The following is a 23363-nucleotide window of genomic DNA, read 5'->3' as shown; positions in this document are numbered from 1 at the left end:
CAGTGGGAGAGTTTGTTAATCCTAAATTGCATAGGAATATGATATGTTTATATCTGGGCAGATCCATGGGCAGAGCTGCTTGGAATAAATGTTCTGTGACAGAGATGAATAAACACCGAGGGTTGACCATCGCTCATTCAAGCTTAAAAGAAGCTAAGTCAACAATTTCAAAAGTGGCACACACCCCGAGGCTTCACACACACACACCAAACCACACACAAGCTAGAACGACATCCTCATCGAAAAGCACACACGCAACCCCCCGCACTGTATCCTTTCATCCAGACTTTCACATAAAGGCTGTGCAGATGTTCGGAGCACACCCTGTTGTCAAACTCCAGGCAAATCCATCACTTGGATCTGGAGTGGGAGGACTCCTACTTACTTAATGCAGCGAGCCCACTTAGTTCAGCAAAAAGTGGATAATTGCTGCTGATGATTGTCCTTTGAGGTGGAGAGGAGAGGTAAATAATAGGCACTTACAAGGTCTGAGGAGAGGGAGTGGTGCATGGCGGAGAATGAATGCAGGATGTCATGAATGATGTCCACTGTGCTCTCTGTGATATCACATTCCACATTAGCAGAGGCCTGCCCTCCCAGTTCTTCTCCCCCCCCCCGTGCACTTCCTGTCCCGGTGAACAGAACAGTGCCCAGTTTGGCCACCAGCGACAACAACAGATAACAACTTCAAGAGCGTGAATTAAACATACCTGCAGATGCTTTTGACTGTGTGTGTGAGAGAGAGAGGTCTGCAGGCCCCTGCAGGCGGTGTGAATAATTAAGAGGGCCAGTAAGCGAGGCAGGGTACCAGGCTGGGTGTTTTGTTACCCCAGCCTCACTCAGTGAGAACATAAAGCATTAGATAACCCTATCTGTCCGCACAGCTTGTGTGCATGTGTGCGTGCAGCTGGCTACTTTAGATGAGTCCACCATCTGATACCTACAAAAAAAACCTCTTGCTGCTTGGTAACAATTCCCGGCAGAAAACCTATACATGCCCTATCAAACGGAGACTGGCAGCATCGGGTGCTGTAATCAACATCAGGTCTTATCGGGTCTCCAAACCTGTGAGGAGCGTATGTGCTCCTCCGTCGTACAGTGGTACTGATAACATGCAACAAGCATTTATCAACACAAGTAAAGATATGTTGAGTGAACATACCTCTGTGATTCTAACTTTTTCCTCTAGTTTTCATTCATCGTTTTACCAACTGAATTAGATTTTATGTTTCAAAAGCTTGATAGCACATTTTTTCAAGAAAAGAAAGTTTCAATTCATCGCTGCAAACAAAATATGTCATTTTTATTCAGCATTAGCATTGTTTACATTGTTCTATGTACAACATAGACACACATGAAAGAAAAATGGAGGACTTAATGTATTTTTTAAATAAAAGTTAAATGAACTAAAAACATAACTAGCAGAGATATCGAATAGGGGGTGGAAGAAGAAAAAGACAAGAAGAGAAAGACGACAGCACACACCAGGAAGTTGAGGGTAAGAAAACAGAGGTGGACAAATTGAACAGACGAGTGGACATTTGAAGACGGACAACAAAGAACGTGTTCAAGCTGAGACACAGACATGTCAGACTGCAGAGTGACTACAGAGATGTAAGAGAGAATTAAAGGACGGAAAGCATTCAACTACGAGGGCTATAACAACATTAATACTGAAACAATTAAAAAATATATATATTCACAACTCTTTTCCCCCCCCTCTCCTAACCCTGGTCATAGCTTGTGAAACCCCGGCACTAACCCCAAATACCCAACAGCTTATAAATTGACGACGATGACGAAGATGATGATTCAAGTATAAAAGTCTCTGTTTTAAGCAAGTTGGGGGGTTGGGCTGTGCAGGTGTTAGAGTAGCTCACAGAAAAAGGAGGATAATGAAGCTTTTCTCAAATATCGTACAGGATTTGTGAAAACGTTGGATGTTGAATGTTGTTATGTTCATCAACCTCGACAGTTTAAGTTGATCTCCTCTGATACCTCTAAATTTACATCGCTCTCTTTGTTTACACGTGAGATGTTATTAAGTTGGTAAATAGGGTTTTTGCAGGAAATGAGGTTGCAATTTGCAAATGTGAAAGGTACGTGTCTGGAACAGTACGTCTGGCCTGGGAGTTTCACAAACTGTCCAACTGGAAGTGTAACGTTCATGAGATTTTTACGTCCCATTCCCAGTCCAAGATGTACCTGTCAATCGCCCAGTGTCAGCTGAGATTTGTTCCACCCCTCTCTTCAACCCTTTAAGTATAAGAAGATGGATTGATGCATGAATGTACATGAGCCGCTGCTCTTTTTGAAATGTAATTATAACCACGATACCTGAATCTCCACACACTCCAGATACCCTTCTAATTTCCCCTGTAAGTTGATCTCCCTGGTTCAAGAGAATTTCGCAGCATGGATGATCTTTTCTCTTACACACTTCCGCCATCTGCACTTGGAATGAATAGACATGGCTGCTTCACGCTGGCCAAGAAACAAGAGTAAAACAAATGTGTAGTGAGCATACACGTAAAGATGTGTTCCAGTTCAGTCTTATTGAAAGAAAATAACAAAGAATCCTTATCATGGACATACATGTGGATCTGTTGCATGATGAATTGAATTCAGAGAAAGAGTAAAATGTCAGTAATCGTTTTAACATGACTCTCGGTGGGATAAAACATACTTCATCTGCTTTCACCCAAACTCTGGCTTAAGCTGTAGCACTGAGACAACACACACACATTGGTATTCAAGCATACTGCATACACAAACATCTGCATTATAAAAGGCCACATACAGAATGTGAATCATTCTCACTCAAAGTTAATATAATTATTTATAAGCTCCACCTAGTTTGCACATGAACCTGAATGAGATAAATCGGACTTTACCTTACAGGAGAGAAGAGCTGAGTGAACAGTTTCGTTTTAAAACTAGCATTCAAGACAAATGATCCAACAAATCAATCACAGAGGTTTGATGTACAAAGTCAAGTGTCGCACTAAAAATGGCAATCAAGTGATGAATGCTTACTAATCAATAAATAGATAAGGGGGGAAGAATTAAGGCATAGAACTGATGAGGCAAGTGATCGTAAATCAATGATGCTCTGACTCATCCCTGATCACCTGAGCCCTGCCTATCCACAGTATCAGCAGTAGTTATAGTCATTATTATTATTATTATATCTTTTTGATAATAACATGATCGCCCTTTTCACACTGATAAGCCAAACAGCGATCAGTGGAGCTATTCTCTACCAGAACAAACAGTCCCATGTTGGCACTATCATGTGAAAAGGGAAACGCTGACAAATATATTCAACTGATTGGTTTTAAAAAGAAAAACAAGGCCACCGTGATACTGTGGATGGTTGCAGCTGCCGACAGCGCAGGTGAATGATGCATCCTAACACCCGGGCCACACTGGATACGAGAGCGGCGCGTCTCAGACACAGATCTCCTGAGTGTGAGCCGCTCTTCTCAAGAGTTGGGGCCTATTTTCTCTGCGTACCACCCACGGTTCACAGCAAAATAGACATAAAAACAATCTTTCACCACATTTTCGATGTCTATCTGACGAATATGTCACAAATATATAAATATTTGCAACACTTCCTGTACCCGTTTCAAAGTAAAAGAATCAGAAAGGTACATAAACACGTAGCAGCTCCGCAGAAGGCATGCAGCAGTCATACTCCCTGTGTGAACAACAGATGCAGGCGAGACGCAGCAGGTCAGCGACACAGCCGCCATGTGCTGCACACACACCCAGTGTGGCCCAGGCGTTACAATAACTGCTGCTTTTTACTGATGTTTCTCTAATATGAAGGACACAGTGTTGTGTGTATATTGGCTTAGCAGAGGGAGTGTCTACAACCATGCTATCACACCACTAACACATGTAATAACTTAAAAGAAGAAAGGTCCACATTTAAAAGGCATTTCTTTACAGTAATAAATAGATTTATCCTGTATTTACACACTTTGAAGCAGAGTTTGTCCAGTTAAAAACATTCAATCCTAAATATTTCGTGCTTTTGTTCTGAGGTTGAGGGGTTGGCGCTCAGGATTTCCCCCTCTTCAGGCAGGAAGACGACAGAGAACACGCAGGAGAGAAGACACACACATGTAGAAACAACGTCCTCCGATGTGTCTTTCCTGTGCTTCATCCTCATTGACTTTCCAATTTGGTTTTGAGTTGCGCTAGCTGCTGTTGTTATGAGTTCTTGTTAAGTTCGCCTCAGTGCACACGTACAAATACACCTACACACACACACACACACACACACACACACACACACACAAACACACACTCACACACACACAGATTCTGAGCACCCAATGCCTTGTTCTGTCCCCACACACATTGCATTGTGCATTCTCCAACACCCTCTCGCTCGGAGTAGCAGTTGCCTCTTGACGCAGACCTAAGAACAGCTTTCTTTTCAAGCTTGTACAAAATCACTAAACCAAACCTAGAGCTGAGTCCTTAGGGCAACTTCTTCCTCGTCCCTCTTGGCCACTCCAAACGTTAATTCATCTTCTTCTCGGTTTTCAAGGAGCCATTGCGTTTGTGTTTCCCGTTGGCCATGCTCTCATTATGGCAATGTCCGTTGGCCATGTTAGCATCATCCCTGGTGTTACCTACTCCTCTGCCCTGGTCCTCCACTTTCCCTCTCAACAACCGTGCCAACTTGTTGAGGGCGAAGATGGTCAGAGCCAAGGCAGCTGCTACGGTGACGATCACGTCCAGCAGGAAGTACTGGTAGGGGGACACCTCGTACACTGCGGAGCGCAGGTGGCTGGCACCGTTGTGACGGATGAGGTAGCTGATCCAGTAGGTTGCTCTGGTCACGGGGTGGCCTGGCTGGTCTTTATGAATGTTGGAGAGAAGACGCGCTTGCTGGCGGTACCTACGTCGGCACAGAGAAGGGAAACAAGGGTAAGACGACATTATAAGGAGTCTCATTGGACTATATCTAAACACTCTAGAGGGCACAACTATATCAGGAAATAACCGAATATCGAAAAAGGGACAGAAAAGGTTAACATTACGATATTAAAGAGTTGTGATTCCAGAGATAGTCACCAGATGGCAGTGAAAAACAATGACACATTCACGAACGTGAATGCGGCTCCAGGCAGGAGTAAGAGATGTTTCAATAAAAATTGCCCATCATATATTTTTTGAATCCAGGAATGATCAACATTTGAGCTAAAATCTCAGAGATTGGTATTTTGAGTGCAACAAGTTCTCAAAATGACGTAATACAGGATATCAGCTTTAGTATCAGCAGTTGCCATGGAAATGTAGACGCTTAACTTTCCATCTCTCATGAGCACATCAAAGACTTCACTTAAATTATCGCCTAAAAGTGGATTTCCTTAGTAACTATGTTTTTACAGCACATGAACTAAAAGTACTTGCACTGAAGAGATAACACATGAAACCCTCATCAATGAGTTGCGTGATCAGTTCAAACATTAATCAGTGTTGAATGTTTTTTTTACGTGTCCATGCTTTGATAAGGTTTTTGAACTTTATGACATTCACTTCTCACCTGGTGTCTTTGATGACGCTGGTCAAGGCTGTATAGAGGTCTTCCTCGGTCATGTACTTCCAGTGTAGCATGACACCCATACCTTTGGCTGCCACACGAGTCATGGTGTCATAGTGGTCTCCGAACAGGGGCACACCCACCACCGGCACCCCGTGGTACATGGCCTCGTAGATGCTGTTCAGGCCGCCGTGGCTCAGGAAGGCCCTTGTGTTGGCGTGGCCTAGATTGACAGGAAGCATGAGGGAGTTTATTTTGTGTGTTTGGTTATGTTCACCAGTTTCATTTTGACATTTGTTTTTAGATTATTATGTTTGTTTCTCCGCACTTCATGAAGGTGAAGCCTCAGTAAGTGTGTCTGTGAGAGAACAAATTTAAATTAAAATAATTTACTTCCTCTATATCTATTTATATATATATATTTTTAAAAATGAAATTCACCCAAAACCCAATAAAATGTAATGTTCAAACCAGAATGGCACACAAGGGCCCAACAGTTCCCATATGAAACCACATTCAAATAAAATAGATCTGGAAGTTTATGCAAATTGCACACGCTCATAAAAATCTGTCCCTTAACCATGTCAGATTATTTAAATAAACTATTCTCTGAGAAATCAACGGGAATGTTGAAAAATCTCACAATGTTAAAGAAACAGAAAGGAAATTCCAGATCCCTACCAAAATTGAAAGGGTTTGTCCATAACAAACACAGAATGAATTGTTATGCTATCAATCCATTTATATAGTTTCAGTATGATTTACTGAAGCACAGAAATCCACATATTTCAATCAAGACATCTCTTATTTCATCTCTGTAAGTAAAAGAGTTTAAGGACTACTTTGGACTAAAATAGCTCACAAGTTCTGTGGATATGTTAGGTAACAAGTCCATGGTCCATTTAACTCCAATACACCCACTGTGGTAGGAGGAGCCACAGCAGACATAGGGGAAATATCAATTTGAATGTTTTGTGGTGACCCGCAGCTTTGAAATGTCTATTAGTGACACAACAGAAAGTTTTCAGTATTTGCTGTCTTGGCGAACCACTTGCTGTTACACTGCTGCAGAATACAATGCTAGCTGTCGATATTCACTATACTATACTCATTTGTAAAAATGTCTGTGCAATATAAACCGTTATGCGCAATCCATTTACTGTACATATTCTGACACATAATATATTTCTTTACACTGTATATACCGGTTTAATCACATTTATATATTTTTTCTATATATTGTTGTATATTTCAATTCCTTTATATTCCTTCACCCAAGTACTGCATGCTACTTATGCGTTGTCTTCTGCTGCTGTAACATTGCAAATTTCCCCATTGCAGGACTAATGAAGGACTTCTTATCTGATATCTGCAGGTTGTACATTCCTGACCGGCACACAGTGGCTCACACAGCCACATTCTACTCGCTTCTGTGGTTATTAACTAGGTGCACCTCCACTGCCACACCCCAGAGGAGCATCTTGCATGAGAAAAACCCCCATAGATCAGTAATGTGTCAAAACGTAGCCAGACGTATGAGGAAATGGGCTGTGTTCAAGAAAAGCATCCTGGGCTCATACCAAAGGTTTCGCAAGTGCTGAAAAATACATTTCACTGTAAATGCTCCGGTACAGTGAATTGTAAAATGAGTGAGTTTGACGGACGATAGGAGAACTTCCCGTCACGTGTTGTTTTCTTAATGTGCTCACCCAATAAGTCGTTCTGAGGCATCCAGTCCACAAGCTTGGTGTTGTTGCCAAGGTTACTGGGTGGAACTCCAGAGAATCTGAGGAACAAAAGAAAATCATGAAGGAAAGCGAAACAGAAAGCGGTGACTGTTTATATGACTCTTTAACTGATCCTGTTTTCATCACAGTGTGAAACTAATACACTTTGTGAGTTGCATAGTATTTCCTATTTATTTCTAATGTGTCAATGCCAGTGATTAAAGGAGAACAGTGCAAAGATGCCACTTTGATTTTGAAACCTATTCTCTATTACACCATATAAAAACCCAGCTTAACTTCAACATTAAATCCACCCATCCATCCATTATCTCCACCGCTCATCCTCCGGAAGGTCGCAGGGGGCGCCAGAGCCAATCCCAGCTGACATTGGACAAGCAGCGGGGTACATCCTGGACAGGTTGCCAGCGTATTCAACATTAAATAACATGTCATAATAATGTGTTTTTTCGCTTTCTTGCCAGGTTCAGTGATAATACTCTCTCTGAGGCTAATACTGATACATTAGAAATAAGGTGACCAGATTTCTGAAAACAGTTCAGTGACTAACATAACAACAATACAACGTTATAATAATACCAACGTCATAATTAAGATATTCAACTGTCCAATGTTTTTAACTATAGGATTAAAAAAGGTTTCATGTCATTTTGTCAGTGTGAAGCTCTGACACACTATGGATCATTCAGTAAAGAAAGAACATTGGAAAAACCAATACTTGACTAAAGAGACTTCACTTCGCTCCATTTTATCCTCTTCTTCATTTGGCTTCCTTCCTCCTTTTCCACTCTTTACCTTCCCACTTAATTCTTTGCTGTCTTTTTCTCTCGCTTCACTTAGTTGGGGAACATCGGCCCGTTATTTCTCTCTGGTCTGTTTTTATTCACAGTTACAAACAGGGACATTGCCGAGCTCCAGCCAGGGATTGGCCAAAAAAAAAAAAACTTATTATTATACATAATCATTTTACTTTTATACTTGTGGACTCATCTTAGCATGAAGTACAATGTAAGAAATGTGATAAGACAGAGTGACAGCTACTTTATGTTTTCATACATTTATAATGTATACTCATATAGTTAAATGAAGCATTTGAGTCAAACATTGCCATGGTAGAGAAAGTGAACAAAGGGGGAATTCAAACGGGATATCTTCCAAGAAAATTTTTTTTTAAAGTGTTTTTTGTGGTTGTGTGCGTGCGGAAGCATTCTCCGACAACCGCAGCATACAATCCATACACATGCTACATTACGACCCCCATTTGTCCGTCTCTGTCTCCCTCCCTCCCTCCCTCTCTCATCCGGACTCTTTCATCTCTCTTTCTCTGTCCAACAAAGCACCAATTCACTGTCCTGCCAATCAAAGCCCACATTCATGCAGCCAATTATCAATGACAAGATTCATTTGGCCTGCTCTCCATCCTTCATCAGCCCTCTTCCTTTTCCATCCTCTCAGTGGAAGCCACATTAGCATTTAATGTCACACTTTTGGGACTCACAGAAGTGTTCTGCTTATGGCTACAAGTCTCAGATGGTTGTCTCACCTCACCTGCAGAGCGGGTCAGGTACGTACATGTGAAGCATCATTATCCGACCGCTCACCGTGAAAGGTCAGCGCTTGAGAACACAGTGTGCGTTTCATTTGCCTTTGAAATGTAATATGCTTAAAATGTTAATTTTCAGAAATTATTAAACACACGTTGAAGGCCAAAGGAAATATCCTCGTTACCACACATAGTCCTTTTCACCCAGATTGCTGCAACCATGGCGAGCGTTTTGACAGCCGCCTACTTCCAAGCAGACACTACAACCACAGTCTGATCCTCTTAAGTCCCTCCACTGATTCCGCCCAGTTCTCTGTCTGAGTGCCAGCCACTAAATTTCACAGAGTTTTCCAACCTCTCAAAGTCTGTAACTTGCTGCTTCTCGCATGCTAAGCCCCTGTGGAAGTTACACCCCACGCATCTTCAATCGCCACCTTTATACAACCCCACGTGTTTCATAACCTCTTCCATGCAATAAAATCACAAATACACTTCTGAGTATAACCCAGCACAGTTCAACAACAGCTCCTAGAAACGCAGCCTCCATAATGACCATTAAATGAAATCACTATCGTCTTAAACACATTCAATAAAAACTAATCGTTACAATCCTCATTAAGGGAGGAGTTACTGCTGGCCTGCATATGTAACTGTCAAATACAGTCTGCTATTATAATATCACACCACAGCAGTAATGTGGAAATTAGATAATGATGATTAGATGATTTAATGAACAATAATGAGATAATAAATACGTCTTGAATGACCACTAGTCAACTGAAGTTAAAGGCAAAATGTAAACCCTTGTGAACAATTTTGAATGTTCAGCATCAGGTTTTCATTAGGACAATATAAACAAATATTTTTATTAAAAAGGTGAAAACTAAAATTAATATTAAAATAAAAGGGGATATCTAAATCTGAAACTGCATCCTGTGGACGTTTACTAAAGCAAAGATAAATTAAAAAAGTAAAAAATAAACAGTAAAATAAAATACAAAAAGGGGGTAATATTCAATCAACTAAAGCCACAAAAACGTTAACTATTCTGAACCGTTCTCAAACACAAAGACCGCTTGTGAAAGGTTTCTGCACCTTTCGGTCAGTTGTGGAATGTGACATTATGCACCAGCCACTAACCTCTGCACACAGAAGCATGTTAACCATTAACATTGATCTACATAATGGCCTATAGAAAAGTCAGGCTTGGAGACAATGTGCATATATGTCCAACACCAAAGGCTTTGTCCCTGCAGTCAACATCAGTTATACACGACTCGAGACATACCAGGACAGTTCAACCTACGTGTATGAAGATTATAGTGGCCAGTAAGATTTATAATGCAACCTGTGATAGTTTGGATGAAGAATCATCTTTTCCTTAAAACATCTATGAGATAAAAATGACTTGTAAAATTATGTGTGTGTGAGTGTGGTCAATGAAACACAAACTCAAATATGCTGAAATAAGAGTTAAAGATTAACAGGTTCATGGAGCAAATATAAAAAACATCACATTTATTTTCAGTCTTGTAGCATTTGCCCTGCTAAGGCCACAGACAATGGAGGATGGCTGTGGGACTCTGTGTCAATGATTACTAGTAGATTAGATTTCCAGAACACCTATCTCCCTCACTGGGAAGGAACACAGTGTGATAAACACCTTGTTATCAACTCATCCTGAACACATCTGCATTTATTCAGTGATGACAAACACCAACACACACTGATATTACAGCTTCAGCTTATTGTGGCTAAGATACATATCAAATAGAGCATTACAGTCGAACTAGAATTACAATCCTGTGGTTGTGTGCCCGCCGCCGACCACTGTTACCTTTGACCACTGACAATCAATCAGTTCATCTTTGAGTCCAAGTGAAAATTGGTTAAAATGTGAAGAAATTCCCTTAAGTCAGGCTTGAGATATCATGTTCAAGAGGCCAGAAACACGTTTTGTGAGATCACCGTGACCTTGACATTTGAACTTTGGGCCGAAATCTCATCAGTTAATCCGTGAACATTTGTGCCAAATTTGAAATAATTATCTCAAGGCTTAAAATAAAGAGTTTTGTGAAATTTACCTTTGACCTCCAAAATCCATTCAGTTCATCTTTGTGTCCAAGTGAACATTTGTACCACATGTAATGAAATTCCCTATGGGTGTACCTAATATCATATCATCACAAGAACATAAGGTCAGCGTGACCTTGACCTTTGACCACCAAATTCTAATCAGTTCCTCCATGAGTCCAAGTGACTATATTTAGCAAATTTGAAGAAATTTCCTCAAGGCGTTCTTGAGATAGTGTGTTCACAATGCAAACAACTAGTTCATTCTTCCAAGTCCAGGTTCCAGTCTAACTGAACACAACGCCTGTCTGTCAACAGTACAAAGACATAAAGTTAAATTGTCATGGTTTTAAATAACTTCCCTGCAGCTATTTATATTTGCTCATCCACCTATGTTTACACTGTTTCCCTGTTCACATTTGTGTTTTCCTTTCCCATGGCTGAAACAAACCGCGCACCTTAGAACTGACAGTGTGTTCAACTGAGCTAATGTGCTGCATAAATCACTTCTTTTATGTGACCTTGGTAATCATGCAAAAATGTCTACATTCGTTAAAAATGTGACGCCATCACAATCTGTTTCCATCTGGAGATTATCGGTCTTCTTTAGAGGAGTAAACAAGTCTCTCAAAGGTCAGGATCCATTACTCAGATGTTTGATCAGGCTGATAACCTGAGATAATACCCTGAAGCAAATGTGAGGTGGGAATATGGACTTTGGCCTCAAGAGCTGATTTAGGGGGGGTCCATATAACACGTGATGTATACACAGTGAGTGCTCTGACATCCAGAGTCCCCTTATTGCTGAGTGGAGGAAAAATCTGAAACTAGAACCTCGGTACCTTCGGAGGATCCCATTTGTCAAGGTGATAGATATGTACCGTGTGAGTGAAAGTGAGAGAATAAATACTGTACCTCCAGACGACACGCTGCGGCAGCCTGGCGAGGGCTCCTGCCAGTTTGTGAGCAATGTCATGGGATAGGTACTTGACTCCAGCTCCAAACGACACGACCACAAAGCCATGCTCCGCTGTGTCATTGACCCACGCCTCGAAATCCTGAAATATGAGAAGGAAGAAGACAGACTCATTTTGTAGGATTGCTAAAATACAAATTGTAGATAACTGCTGATTGTAATTCAATCTGCAATGATGAAGAAAAAAAAACAATCGAAGCACTGAGACATCAAAAAATTAAAACAGGCCAATCACATGAACTTTATTGCTTTGGTGTCTTAATCTTTGTCTCACACTTATATTCTAAATGATTTACAGGTTTACAGATAAATATGGGATGACGTCGTAAACCTCATTGACCTCTGCGGAATAAATTAACCAATGAGCATACAGGACACCAAGATTGTTTAATCATGCTGTAAATTAAAAGTAACAGGCAGATTAACTGAGACTATACAACCTACACATGCAATCTCCAGCTGGAACCACTTGTAAAAATATTTCAATGCAGACCTCTTAAATTCAAATGCAGGAAATTTGTAACAGTTTATCATGCAGGACACAGTCTAGTGTCGGATGCAACTGTCAAATGTCACAACTTCGAGCCAGGTTCATAACATTAATGAACAAGATTGATAGTCCAGATATTTCGTAAGCCACGTTTAGGCCAAATGCAGACCATTGTTCCACTGTAAAAGGATTTCCCCAGAACTTCATTTAGATCCAGGTCCCTGCTGTGGAAACACAGTGTTCCTGCAAAGGACACTAGTACCTGGAGAAAGTCACGGTGGTGTAAACCCAGCTTTGACCTTATTTCTCCAATGTGAGTATGCAGGTCAGTAGGGTTTCCTCTTTGTGAACCAGAGTAAATCATACTTTCAAACAGAAAAACACATTTAAGTCGTTTACATTAATGTTTGACTAAATTTACCCTTCAGTTAACTTGACGTCAATGTTAATGTCTTGTGTTTAAGTTATACGCCTGCTGCATTTGGTTTTATAATTCATGTCATAACATCATAAAACTGCTCAAGAGCCAGACAACGAGTCACAGAGCCACTGAATCCAGAACACTGACATTTACAAGTTCACCATTATTTCTTGTTTGCATCAACCACATCCTTAACATCATTTCCTCTCCTACCCTTGTTGGGGCAGAATCCAGCCAAGTAAACAGCCACTTCAATAAAATGAAGGTAAAATTAATGTCTTTTGTGATACTCTGAGAAAAGAGCATGTTCCTCTGGAAACAAAGCCACTTTTAATCAGCACACTTCCCTGACTTCACCAGTTTTCTTTCCCAGTCCCCCCTATGACCATGTTGTTGGCATGAATATTATTTAACTCTGTTTTGTAGCTTGCCTTATTCAGCCTTCATTACAGGACCTTTTTTGTTGTTTCACCTAAACCTGGCTCCTGCATTTGGGTCCTCCTGCTTTCCACTGGTGTCAAAAAATAGACTCTATAAGCACTGTATAAGGAAAAACAGGAAGCTTTTGGTTCTTGTTGGTTTCTACAAACCGAAAGCTCCAGTGGGGCTGTGAAAACTAGCGACATTGCAAAACATAAGACAATACTGTCCTCCTCCTCCAGTGTGTGGTTCTTGCCTAGTAAACCTGCTTCTTAGGACAGGGTGAAGAGTGTGCGTATAGGGGGGTATGACAGCCTGACATTAGCTGATTGTCAGGTCACTGATGTTACGGAGAAGTCAAAGCATGCAGAGGAGTTTCACAGCTCCAAGAAGGACTTTTTGTGTCTGCGCACATGTGCATTTTGCATGGCAGCACTTCTTTGTATGGTATTTAAGTTAGGATGCAAGGACTGACAGAGGATGGGACTGATCAGGGAGCGGCCATGTTGGAGAGACAGAAACTAATAAAGAGGGGGGGGGGGGGGGGGGGGCCCAATGGTCCAGCTGCGGCAGCTAAGGCCGGCCCTGGCACGGAGCAGCCTAAGGGGCACACTGGGCTCTGTGTGCCAGCAGCACAACCCTACTGTCCCTACAACGCAGCCTCAGTGACCCAATAAAAGAGTCTCAGTGTCCCCAGCGCTCTGCCAAGAACAATGGCCTCGTTCTCCCTCCACTTCCATTATAACTCCCTCCGCACAAGGCTGCACAATGCTCCCTATTGGCTGGAGTGGCATTCCAAAATCCTCCGCAGTAGATGCCGCCGGCCCGCGCCCTCGGGCATTTGAATGCTGGACCGAGCCCCGTCACCACCCGCCTCTGCTCTCCATGACCCCCCTCCCCCTGCCCTCCCTCTCTACTCAAAAAAAAGTCGACCGTGTCCATTCAACCCAAAGCCATCCTCACCCCAGCATCATCTATGAAGGCTCCCTTTGTGGCAGGATGTGATAATAAGAGATACCAAGTGATAGGAGACACAATGGTGTAAATCCAGAAAAATACTGAAACTCTCAACAATATGCAACTACAATGGCAGTTCAGTAGAGCTCACACCTCCACCAAGACCCATCAGTCCCCTTACATCCAATCAAACTGAACCAAATTTCACACATGACCTCCGAAAGAACTTTTTCTTGAGGTTTCGCTTTCAGAGGTGAAAACTTAACCACCCTAGCGGTGTTACAAGAAAAGAAGAAAAACCAGTGAGCCATGAAAATGGGGAAAGACCCAAATTTCTCAATGTGTATAAGGAGGCCACATTCTTACACCAAGTTTTGTGGTAATCCGTCAAACCAAAAAACAAAGACAGGGTCAGAACATAACCTGGTTAGCGGAGGTAACAACCATTTCCTCTTGAATGAGATATCAGAAAACATGTGTGCTATACTTATATGTCCTACAACTTCTCCCAAACCAGTGTGAAGCGGGACAATATGGCTTTACATTCCCATGGGTCCAAACATTTGCATAATCTCATTGTCAAACTCTGTTGCACTAATTAGCCATTGTGTTGCAGTACTTGTGCAGCACTAGTGGCACACAGACCCTTTATTCACGTACGAGTTAACACGAGTGTTAACTGATCAGACACAAGTGCACTGACTCTGTAAGAGAGTTGAATGATATGACGATTTACTAAATATGACAAGATGATATAAATCTGTTGCCCATCAGACATGTTGCCATATGCTTTATACTGCAGTAACAGTCCCTTTACATCTGCTGGTGTATTAAACCACTGTGAGAAATGTTTCATATCAGTGAACAGGACTGATTTATGACCACATTGGGATTTTATATGACTTTGTGAATCCTGATGGCATTTCATTTGATGGATGTGCCCGATGGCAGACACTGCTGTCAATTTACCTTCCAGAAAATGTACCAACTTCACATAATGTGCAATGATAACATGATATAAAAGTATATACAGTGTGAAGGATTTTATCTGTATCGCCCACTCCTACTTCTTCTGTCTAGGACACACAGGTTCTCAGAAGTTAAACTCAATATGCCCTTTTGTACATGACAAGAAACAACTGCTACACACAAACAACTCTTTCTGTTAGTCTTTATCCGTCTCATCATGTGCTTATCAGCTGTCTGTGTGTCTCAGTACTGACCTGTGGCAGTGGGTTGGGGGGCTGGGTGAGGATGCCTCCTATGTACACCACATGTGGCAGGGTGGGCCGGGGGAATTCCAGCGCCATGTCAGTGCATAGCATCCACAGCTGGCTGCCCTGCACCAAGTCAGCCATGGCTACTTGAGGCGTCACCCCATGTTTCTTCATTATCCGGTCATACTTGGGTAATGCAATATAATGGACTCCAAAGCGCTGCACCAGGTACACGGCTGTGTTTGTGATCCTCTGCAGCAGAGACATGCGGTCAGTCAGCAGCGAGTTGAATTCAGGTACGTACGATAGAGGGGCCGGGGCACCGACCTCAGCGGGGTACCACAGACCTGTGCTGAACACAGCATACTGCACGCCCAGGATATGAGCAATCACAAAGCCACACATCTCATTAGGGTCCACCAGCAGCAGGTCAAACTTGGCCTCCTTGAGCCGCTTCATCACCTCAGCATTGCCAACAACAGCATCACAGTTCTGAGAGTAGTGGTCAAGAATGTCAAACAGTTCCAGAAATGTCAGACGGCCCGAGAAGATGTTGGTGACCTTGGACTGGAGGAAACTGTCAGCCGTGCTGCTGTTAAAGATCCCTGGATAGCGCTGTAAGTGGTAGTGAGGAGACGGGGGAACCTCACGACCTTCGGAAACTAGGAAATGGCTCTCATGGCCTTCCTGCTCCAGAGCCGTGGCCAGAGTCTTGAAGATGTAGAGGTGAGATTCAAACATGATGGGCGGGACCACGATCACTTTAGCGCACGATGCACAGGGACTCCATGAGAGGAGGCCAAGCAGGAGGAGGAGTAGAGTCGAAGGTAGTAACATGGCTGAAATGATACAGAAATGACAAATGTTAGGATGAAAATAAAAGCAGAGGACAAAGGTTTCATAATGCAGATATGAGTCAGTGTTGCTGCAACACCCCAAATTATTATCTTTGTTAACATTCCCCATCAGCTTAGTTTTAAATGCTTGAGGCTTTGATTTGAGTAACATATCACAATTATCATATTTCAATGTATTTAGGTTAAATTACTTAAAATACTGCAAATACAAGCATTTAATGGTTATTCAAAATGCATTTAGGTTAATAAAAGTACCATACAGAGTACAACAATTTAGTTAACCTCCATTTCCCTGCAACCAATCGATTCGTACGATTGCATTTGCCCAATATTTTCTTTGATTGTCTACAGCCCTACATGTTTTACTCTAAATTAACCTTTCATGCCACCACCCTAACTGTGCACAGCCGTCACTGATATGGAGTGGGTAGCACCAACGTCATTCTAAACCTCCAGCCGCTCTTTTCACAAACACAAACACAAAGCACCATTATCTCGGTATCCTAGAATCGAGTCATAGCCTGTGTCCTATATGCCTACACTCACTCTCCCTCTCACTTGGATTAATAATCAACACTGCAAACCGCTTTATGAAATATCCATGTTATTTATATCTACAATGACTAATTTGTACTTTCGGCTGCACAGGGTGTTCTGACCTTTGGATGAAAATATAAAATATAAATTTCACTCCAAGAGCGAAGATGTCACCTTGGAGTTGGATTGGGACTTAACAGAACTCAGGAAGCAATGTATAAAATACGGCCAAAACAAGGGCAGCTCCTTCTTCTTGAGCAGCACAATTCTGTAATATACCTACAGGTGTGTGTGTGACATATCTACGTCTCTGTTTCCTACTGATGACCTGTTCATGTGTCCTGCCTCTCGTCCAGTGCTCACTGCGACAGCAACCTTTCACCCTCACCTGAATCAGAGGTTGTTTTTCCTGTCAGCTCCACACAATATCTCTGGCTTCCTGTTTTTTATGATCCGATGAGTATTGTCTCTTTATGTCGTTAGCATTACTTTTGAATCTATATCGCATGGCGCTGCCCATATTGTCTCCCCTGATAGCATCTACACAGGATTATATTGTCTATCAACCACCTGTTTTTCCACAATATGGAGTTTCTGTTTGCACACAGCTGTGGCATAATAGAAAGAGGACTCAATGTGGCCACCATTTAGTTTAGCATTGTCCCGAGGATATCGTTACAAACACTTCTCAGCCCAGACTGTTGACGGTAACTATAGAAACCAACCACTGTCTACTGAGGACTGGGATGTGTCATGACTTAAGTTACTAACAATGGGGTCTGGTTACCGTGCGCACAGGGAGTGCTGGGGAAATTATCTGAATTAAGAGAATTAAAGGACACGAGACAATGGGTGAAGATAAAGAGTGGGTGACAAATAAAATCACTCAAATGTTTACAACATGAGAAAAAAACTGTTTTAGGGACATTTTAAGGAAAAACGTATCCAAGGCGTAACATCTAACGTTCAACAAGTGGCAGCTAATACATATAAACAAGTCAATAAGGTTATATGATATGAAACATTCTACTATCCTTATTACAATTAAATGATTTACGCAACTATTGAGTGTAATAACACCAATGAATAGACATTGTGTATAAGTCTCCTCCACAATATTTTCATACTACACACAAAAGCAACAAGTACTGTTTCTTCTTTTGTTTTATTCAACACTGAATCCACTAATTTCACTGTTACACAGTTTCAGTTTCTCAGAATCATTTATCAATGCTAATAAATGCAAAAATAAATATCCAGAGAGTAGCAACATGATACATTTGTACAACCACAAAATGCACTTAACTGCATTGTACATCAATTTGACTTTCTATTCATTTGATTTTTATTTGATTATGGAAACCATTCTGAGATTTAGGTCATGTGTTGTTAATATTGTGATACTGATTTTTATGCCCTGTTGTGATGTGCCTGTTTTATATCGACAGATCAAACTCCAACAATTGCATCTAAATATATAAAGGCCACATTACAAATTGCGGCAAAGACTCCGAATCATTTTGTAAAATCTACCTGACAGACGAGTGGAGTTGGTATTTTGATGAGATTAGGATCGGCACAGCATGACTGAAGCTATTTGCATTTTCTGTGTAACCAACTATCACTTTCGACACAAAAAAATCGAATTATAAACTCTGATCATATCTCCGTTATCATCTCAAATTAATTGGCTTTTGTTGCAGCTTTGTGTTGTGTATAATTGAAGATCAAACCAATTATTGTTTCCACAGAAAGAAATGTGAGTCCATTTAGAGTGACACACGACAGTAGTGATAAAGTGATTATCGCTCTCTTATACCATCATCTAGACCAACATTCTCTTGATTTAGCGCAGCAGGAGGAGCCGGCGTGCTGCTTCCACAGTAGGGGTTCATTAGCTCAGTGCACCCTGATGAGAGGGGAGATGTGGCTTCCAAGAAGCTGATACGAGGTCAAACACAAGATGGTCCAAGCCGTTTATTTTTGCCTCTTATGTTGCAAATGCAGATATATATGCAGAGATAGATTCATCTTTGTTATTTGTTGCAAAAGGTTCCAACATGATAGAACTAGCCAAGCAAGGTAAAAAAACAAACAAAGAAAGACATAAACCAAAAGGCCTTTCAGATCATACGGTACAGCTCGGAGACAGATAAACTACCAACACCTGTAACGTCATTAACTGTACTATGGAACTCATCAGAAGTCAAACTCCAAGAGTTACATAATATTACAACACATTACGTTGTCAGGTAGATAGATTTCTACAAATAACCTATCTCAGTGTTTCAGTGTGAAAAGGTACAATTATTCTACAGAGGTTAACTCTAACCCTTCGTTGTACTTTACTTTACTATACAAAGGTAAAGCGAAGTTCAAGAGCCTTTAGATCTTCAATTGTGGTGAAAACAAGATGAAAGTGGAAAAAGCACTTGGCTTCTTTATGCCGTGGCACATGAGGAGCTGTTTATAATAGCAACATGGTCTCTCTGCCAAGCCCTTATCTCTTAAAGCTTTGTCAGCATTTGACACAAAGTGTATACACAGGTGACAGCTTGAGTCTTGTATCTCCATATAACATGGTGAGAAAACACTACTCACTCGTCCACTCACACGTTTCTGTTCAAATGTGTTTTCTTGTAAAGTAAATATTTCCTACCCAGGACTGTTATAACCCCACGCAACCAAGACACATACTGGGTTATATGGGATTGGACATCAGTTTATAGGTATTCAGCATGAAGGACACCGTCCACCAACATTAATCCACCAAGGCCGTTTACAGACAAAACCAAATTCCATGTACAATTCAACTCCATTCATTACACCTTTTCTTTCTCCTCTTGCCTTTGATAGTACTTCCTCCAAAACTACCTCTTCCACACCACAACCATAAAACCACAAGAACAGGTCGGACAGGCTCTGTCTCTCCAAGAGTAAACAGCTGACATAATTGTCATCCCTTTCTTCTAGCCATATAACTATTGGCAATAGCCTTTGTAGCTAACAGACATATGGGAGTTAAAAATGACAACAGAGATCACAAAGTAAATCTCTTTGTAGATGTCATTTTTTTGCTAAAATTAGACACAACTATACCTCAGCTGGAAATGATAGCATCCTAATAAAGGAGAATTAAAGTATTAAACATTAAAATATTATCTAAAGCCACATATCTTTTTCAAATCACTGAATGACACTTTATGAAACTTTATATGAAATACAAATTGCCTTAGGGTTGGTCTGGCTCTGTACCTTTTCATTGATATGGCATGCACTTTCTACACTGGAAGAGTCAAGCTGTGAGAATTTCAGTGTTAATGGTTTGATGTCATTCATGTACAGTTGGTCTGATTCAGATTTTGATTCTAATGAATTTTCATTGTCCAAGCTTGATGCATGAAGAGCAGGAGGGGTGTGTACCTATGGCCCTGTTCCACAGTCCTTGACACTTGAGAAACAGTTTGATTAATAGGCCTGCTTCTTTTTTGTGTTTCCTTTTGTTTGAGGGGCGAGAAATTGACTAAATGTCCCCACACTGCTGATTTCCACGGGCTGGTGGGTCTGTAAGTGTTATTATCCATCTTGGGCTAATCAAGCTTAGCTAACTTTTACCCCAGAGGGGATTGCTAAATCATGATTGGATCAAAACAGTCACTTCACACATGCTGTTGGAAAACAATAAAATAGGTGAGCTATTTACAAAATATACAAATGTCCCTTAAGTATTGTGAGCTCAACAGGCTGCACCTGGGGTGGTGGACCAAGCAGACCATGTGGTGTCATATGGGATTGGACACATTTGTATCATGGTTTCAGAAACATTATAGCAGATTTAATATAAGACATTTCAAATAACTGAAAAATGCACTGTGAGGAACCTCAGAAACAAGAAGCCAACACTAATGTAAAGACACTTCATTATAGGTGTCGATGCAGCATTGTGTAACCCCCCGTCAAATTGAATAAATATAACAGTAATATACCTGAGACAAGGTTAAAATGTAATGAGGATCAAGGAATTGCTACACTTACTGTATATTGAAGGAAAAAACAACTTTAAACTGGAGAAAAGTTTGTGGCAACTATGTTACAAAGTATATTTTAGTTTTTGTAAAACTTTACGTGTGTCTTGTTCATAATGACAAACCAATAAAGACATTGTTAAAAAATTTAATGTTATTAAAATGAAAACACATTGGGGACTGTAACCACTCAACGGTTCTCATGAACACAATGTGGTGGAAATCTAAAAAAGCGATTAATGCACAATTTATTCACCTGATGAAAAGAACTGTTAGGATATTAACATTAGCAAACAACTGTAATACCTGAGTACACGTTTCTTTCAAGTAGGACAGGTCGCCTCTAGGCAGGTGGATTTATCCTTTCAGTCCTTATCATTAGGTTGGGCAAAGGCACACCTCATGACAAATAAGAGACTTTTCGAGTGGTTGAGCGATAACACAAAGAATTTCTGAGGGAATGAATGAATGTATGTCTCAATTCAAATGCAAGTCAGAGTGACGCTGGCATATTTAGTAAAAACCCGAGAGGAGGAATTCCTCATTACACCTGTCACCTGCAGATACAAAACATTTTGAAACATCAGGTGATTGTTTTTTTTGCATTGGCACGACTACTGCATTCAAGTCAAATAGGCTTTGGGGGTGTAGTTCACATCAGCTCTCAGGTCATACAATAAAATCCCATTGCACGCGTGGACTTTGACATTAGTAGCCTGTCAGGGAGTTTACCAGAACCATAAAGTGTGTGTTTTAATGTTCATATCTCAAATTTGCCTGATCATAAGAATAATAAAATGTGGTGCAAGCATAACTCAGAAGAGGTGGTTTTACAACAGTGTTTTTAGAGCAGCACATAAATTATCTAGGCCAGGGCATGTCTCATGGTAAAAAAAACTCTGTTATATATATAAATATAAGGTCATTCTGAGTATCTAGAGGACTTAGTAGGTATTTAAAATAAAATGTTTAGGGTGACAAAAATAAACTCAAGTCTTCCAATGCCAGAATCAATGGTGACACTTTCGCAGAGGACGTGAACGCCACATCAGCCACCTTAGCTTTCACTTGTCTCGGGAGGGTTTTCGACGGTCGCACCTGAGCTCTCACTGAAAAAGAACGCAGAAGTATTAACTCAACACTTCTTGCGTCAACTTCTGCGATTCCCCCCGCGTTCGTATGAAACTACAGCAGCGAGGGTGGAGGCTGCAGAAAGGTGCGATTGACTCGAGTAGGAACCCGGCGGTGTTCGCGCTGCACCTGTAGTCACACCTGCCGCGCGGTGTGGTGTGTCCCGGATCCGGATCCGGAGCAGGTGGAGGCTCGTCTTCTTACCTCTGCGGAGAAGTTGAAGATGGAGGTTGAAGTGAAGTAGTGGGCCTGCTCCTTTTCCTTCCAGGTGAAGTGACGAGGGCCGTGCAGGGGGAAAAGAAATAAGTTATCCTCGGGGGCCGAGTGTAGAGGACAGGGCAGAGTGTGCGTGTGTTTGCGCGTGTGGCGTGTTTGTGTGTGTGTGTGTTTGTGTGTGTGTGAGCGTCACTGCTGGGGAGAGGAGGCGGGACATGCTGCAGTTACGAGATGGAAAGAAGGGGAGTGGCGGGGAGAGAGAGAGAGAGAGAGAGAGGAGTGAAGCCACAATAAAGGGTGAGGGAGTATCGGCTCATACGGGCCCTCACTTCACCTCTGCTCCACCTGTGTTCTTCATCCCTGTTGACACTGTCAGCAGCCGGGTGGGCGAGAGAGGAACTTTACCTACTGGATCCAAATTCAGATTCTCAGGCATTAAATTGAGCGATTTTAATTGTCTGATCGTTCAAATTCTCCAAAGTCTGATGAGTCTTTTAGTTATTAAAAGGTCTCATGTCCAAAATGCATGTCTCCCATTTCCAATGGTGATGCCTCGTGTAATCGATTGTGTATTATTGGCATTTACTAATGTTTTAGTTATATCTGATTTAGGATGTATATGATCCCTCTGTACTTCATAGTAAGGCAGTCACAAATGTTCACCTATCTATCTATCTATCTATCTATCTATCTATCTATCTATCTATCTATCTGTCTGTCTGTCTGTCTGTCTGTCTGTAAAGTAAATATATAAAAATCGGATCTTCATGATTTTTTTGTGGTTAAATGTATAGATTTTGAAAGATTAAATGCTTGTCTGATAATCTGTATTCTTAAAATGTTCTGATTACCTATGAAGTGATTCATCGATTAGTTCCAAAGGAAGAGACCGGAAATCAAAGACAATCAGTTTTAAATGATTTAGAAGCGAGACGTCATCATATACATTTCCCTGTAAAAAAAAAAAATCGATCTGCTATCTAATACAAGGATGGCCAGCACATTTTTTTCTATGACGGGCAATTTTGGGTTCAGTATCTTGCCCAAGGACACCTCGGCAAGCAGAGTGGGAAGACTGGGATCAAATTTTCTGGTTAGGGAACGACCGCTCTACCCCCTCAGCCACACCCACCCTATGTGTATGATAGAAGCAGCATGTTGTGGTAGAGCATGTGTATGATAGGACAAACGT

At 41.3% G+C, this 23363-nt stretch overlaps 1 protein-coding gene across 1 annotated transcript; it reads right to left on the bottom strand.

Moving 5' to 3' along the window:
* Nucleotides 1–1282: 1282 nt before the first annotated feature.
* Nucleotides 1283–22371, bottom strand: ugt8 (UDP glycosyltransferase 8). The gene is made up of 6 exons (XM_034588182.1): nucleotides 22160–22371; nucleotides 15412–16244; nucleotides 11840–11982; nucleotides 7273–7349; nucleotides 5567–5786; nucleotides 1283–4918 (listed from the first exon to the last, which is right to left on the bottom strand). The coding sequence occupies exons 2-6, from the start codon at nucleotides 16240–16242 to the stop codon at nucleotides 4537–4539; spliced, it is 1653 nt and encodes a 550-aa protein (XP_034444073.1). The 5' UTR covers nucleotides 16243–16244; nucleotides 22160–22371; the 3' UTR covers nucleotides 1283–4536.
* Nucleotides 22372–23363: the final 992 nt, after the last annotated feature.

The sequence above is a fragment of the Hippoglossus hippoglossus genome, chromosome 1 (genome assembly GCF_009819705.1).
Source record: "Hippoglossus hippoglossus isolate fHipHip1 chromosome 1, fHipHip1.pri, whole genome shotgun sequence".
NCBI lineage: Eukaryota > Metazoa > Chordata > Actinopteri > Pleuronectiformes > Pleuronectidae > Hippoglossus > Hippoglossus hippoglossus.
This window is presented reverse-complemented; position numbering and strand designations above follow the sequence as displayed.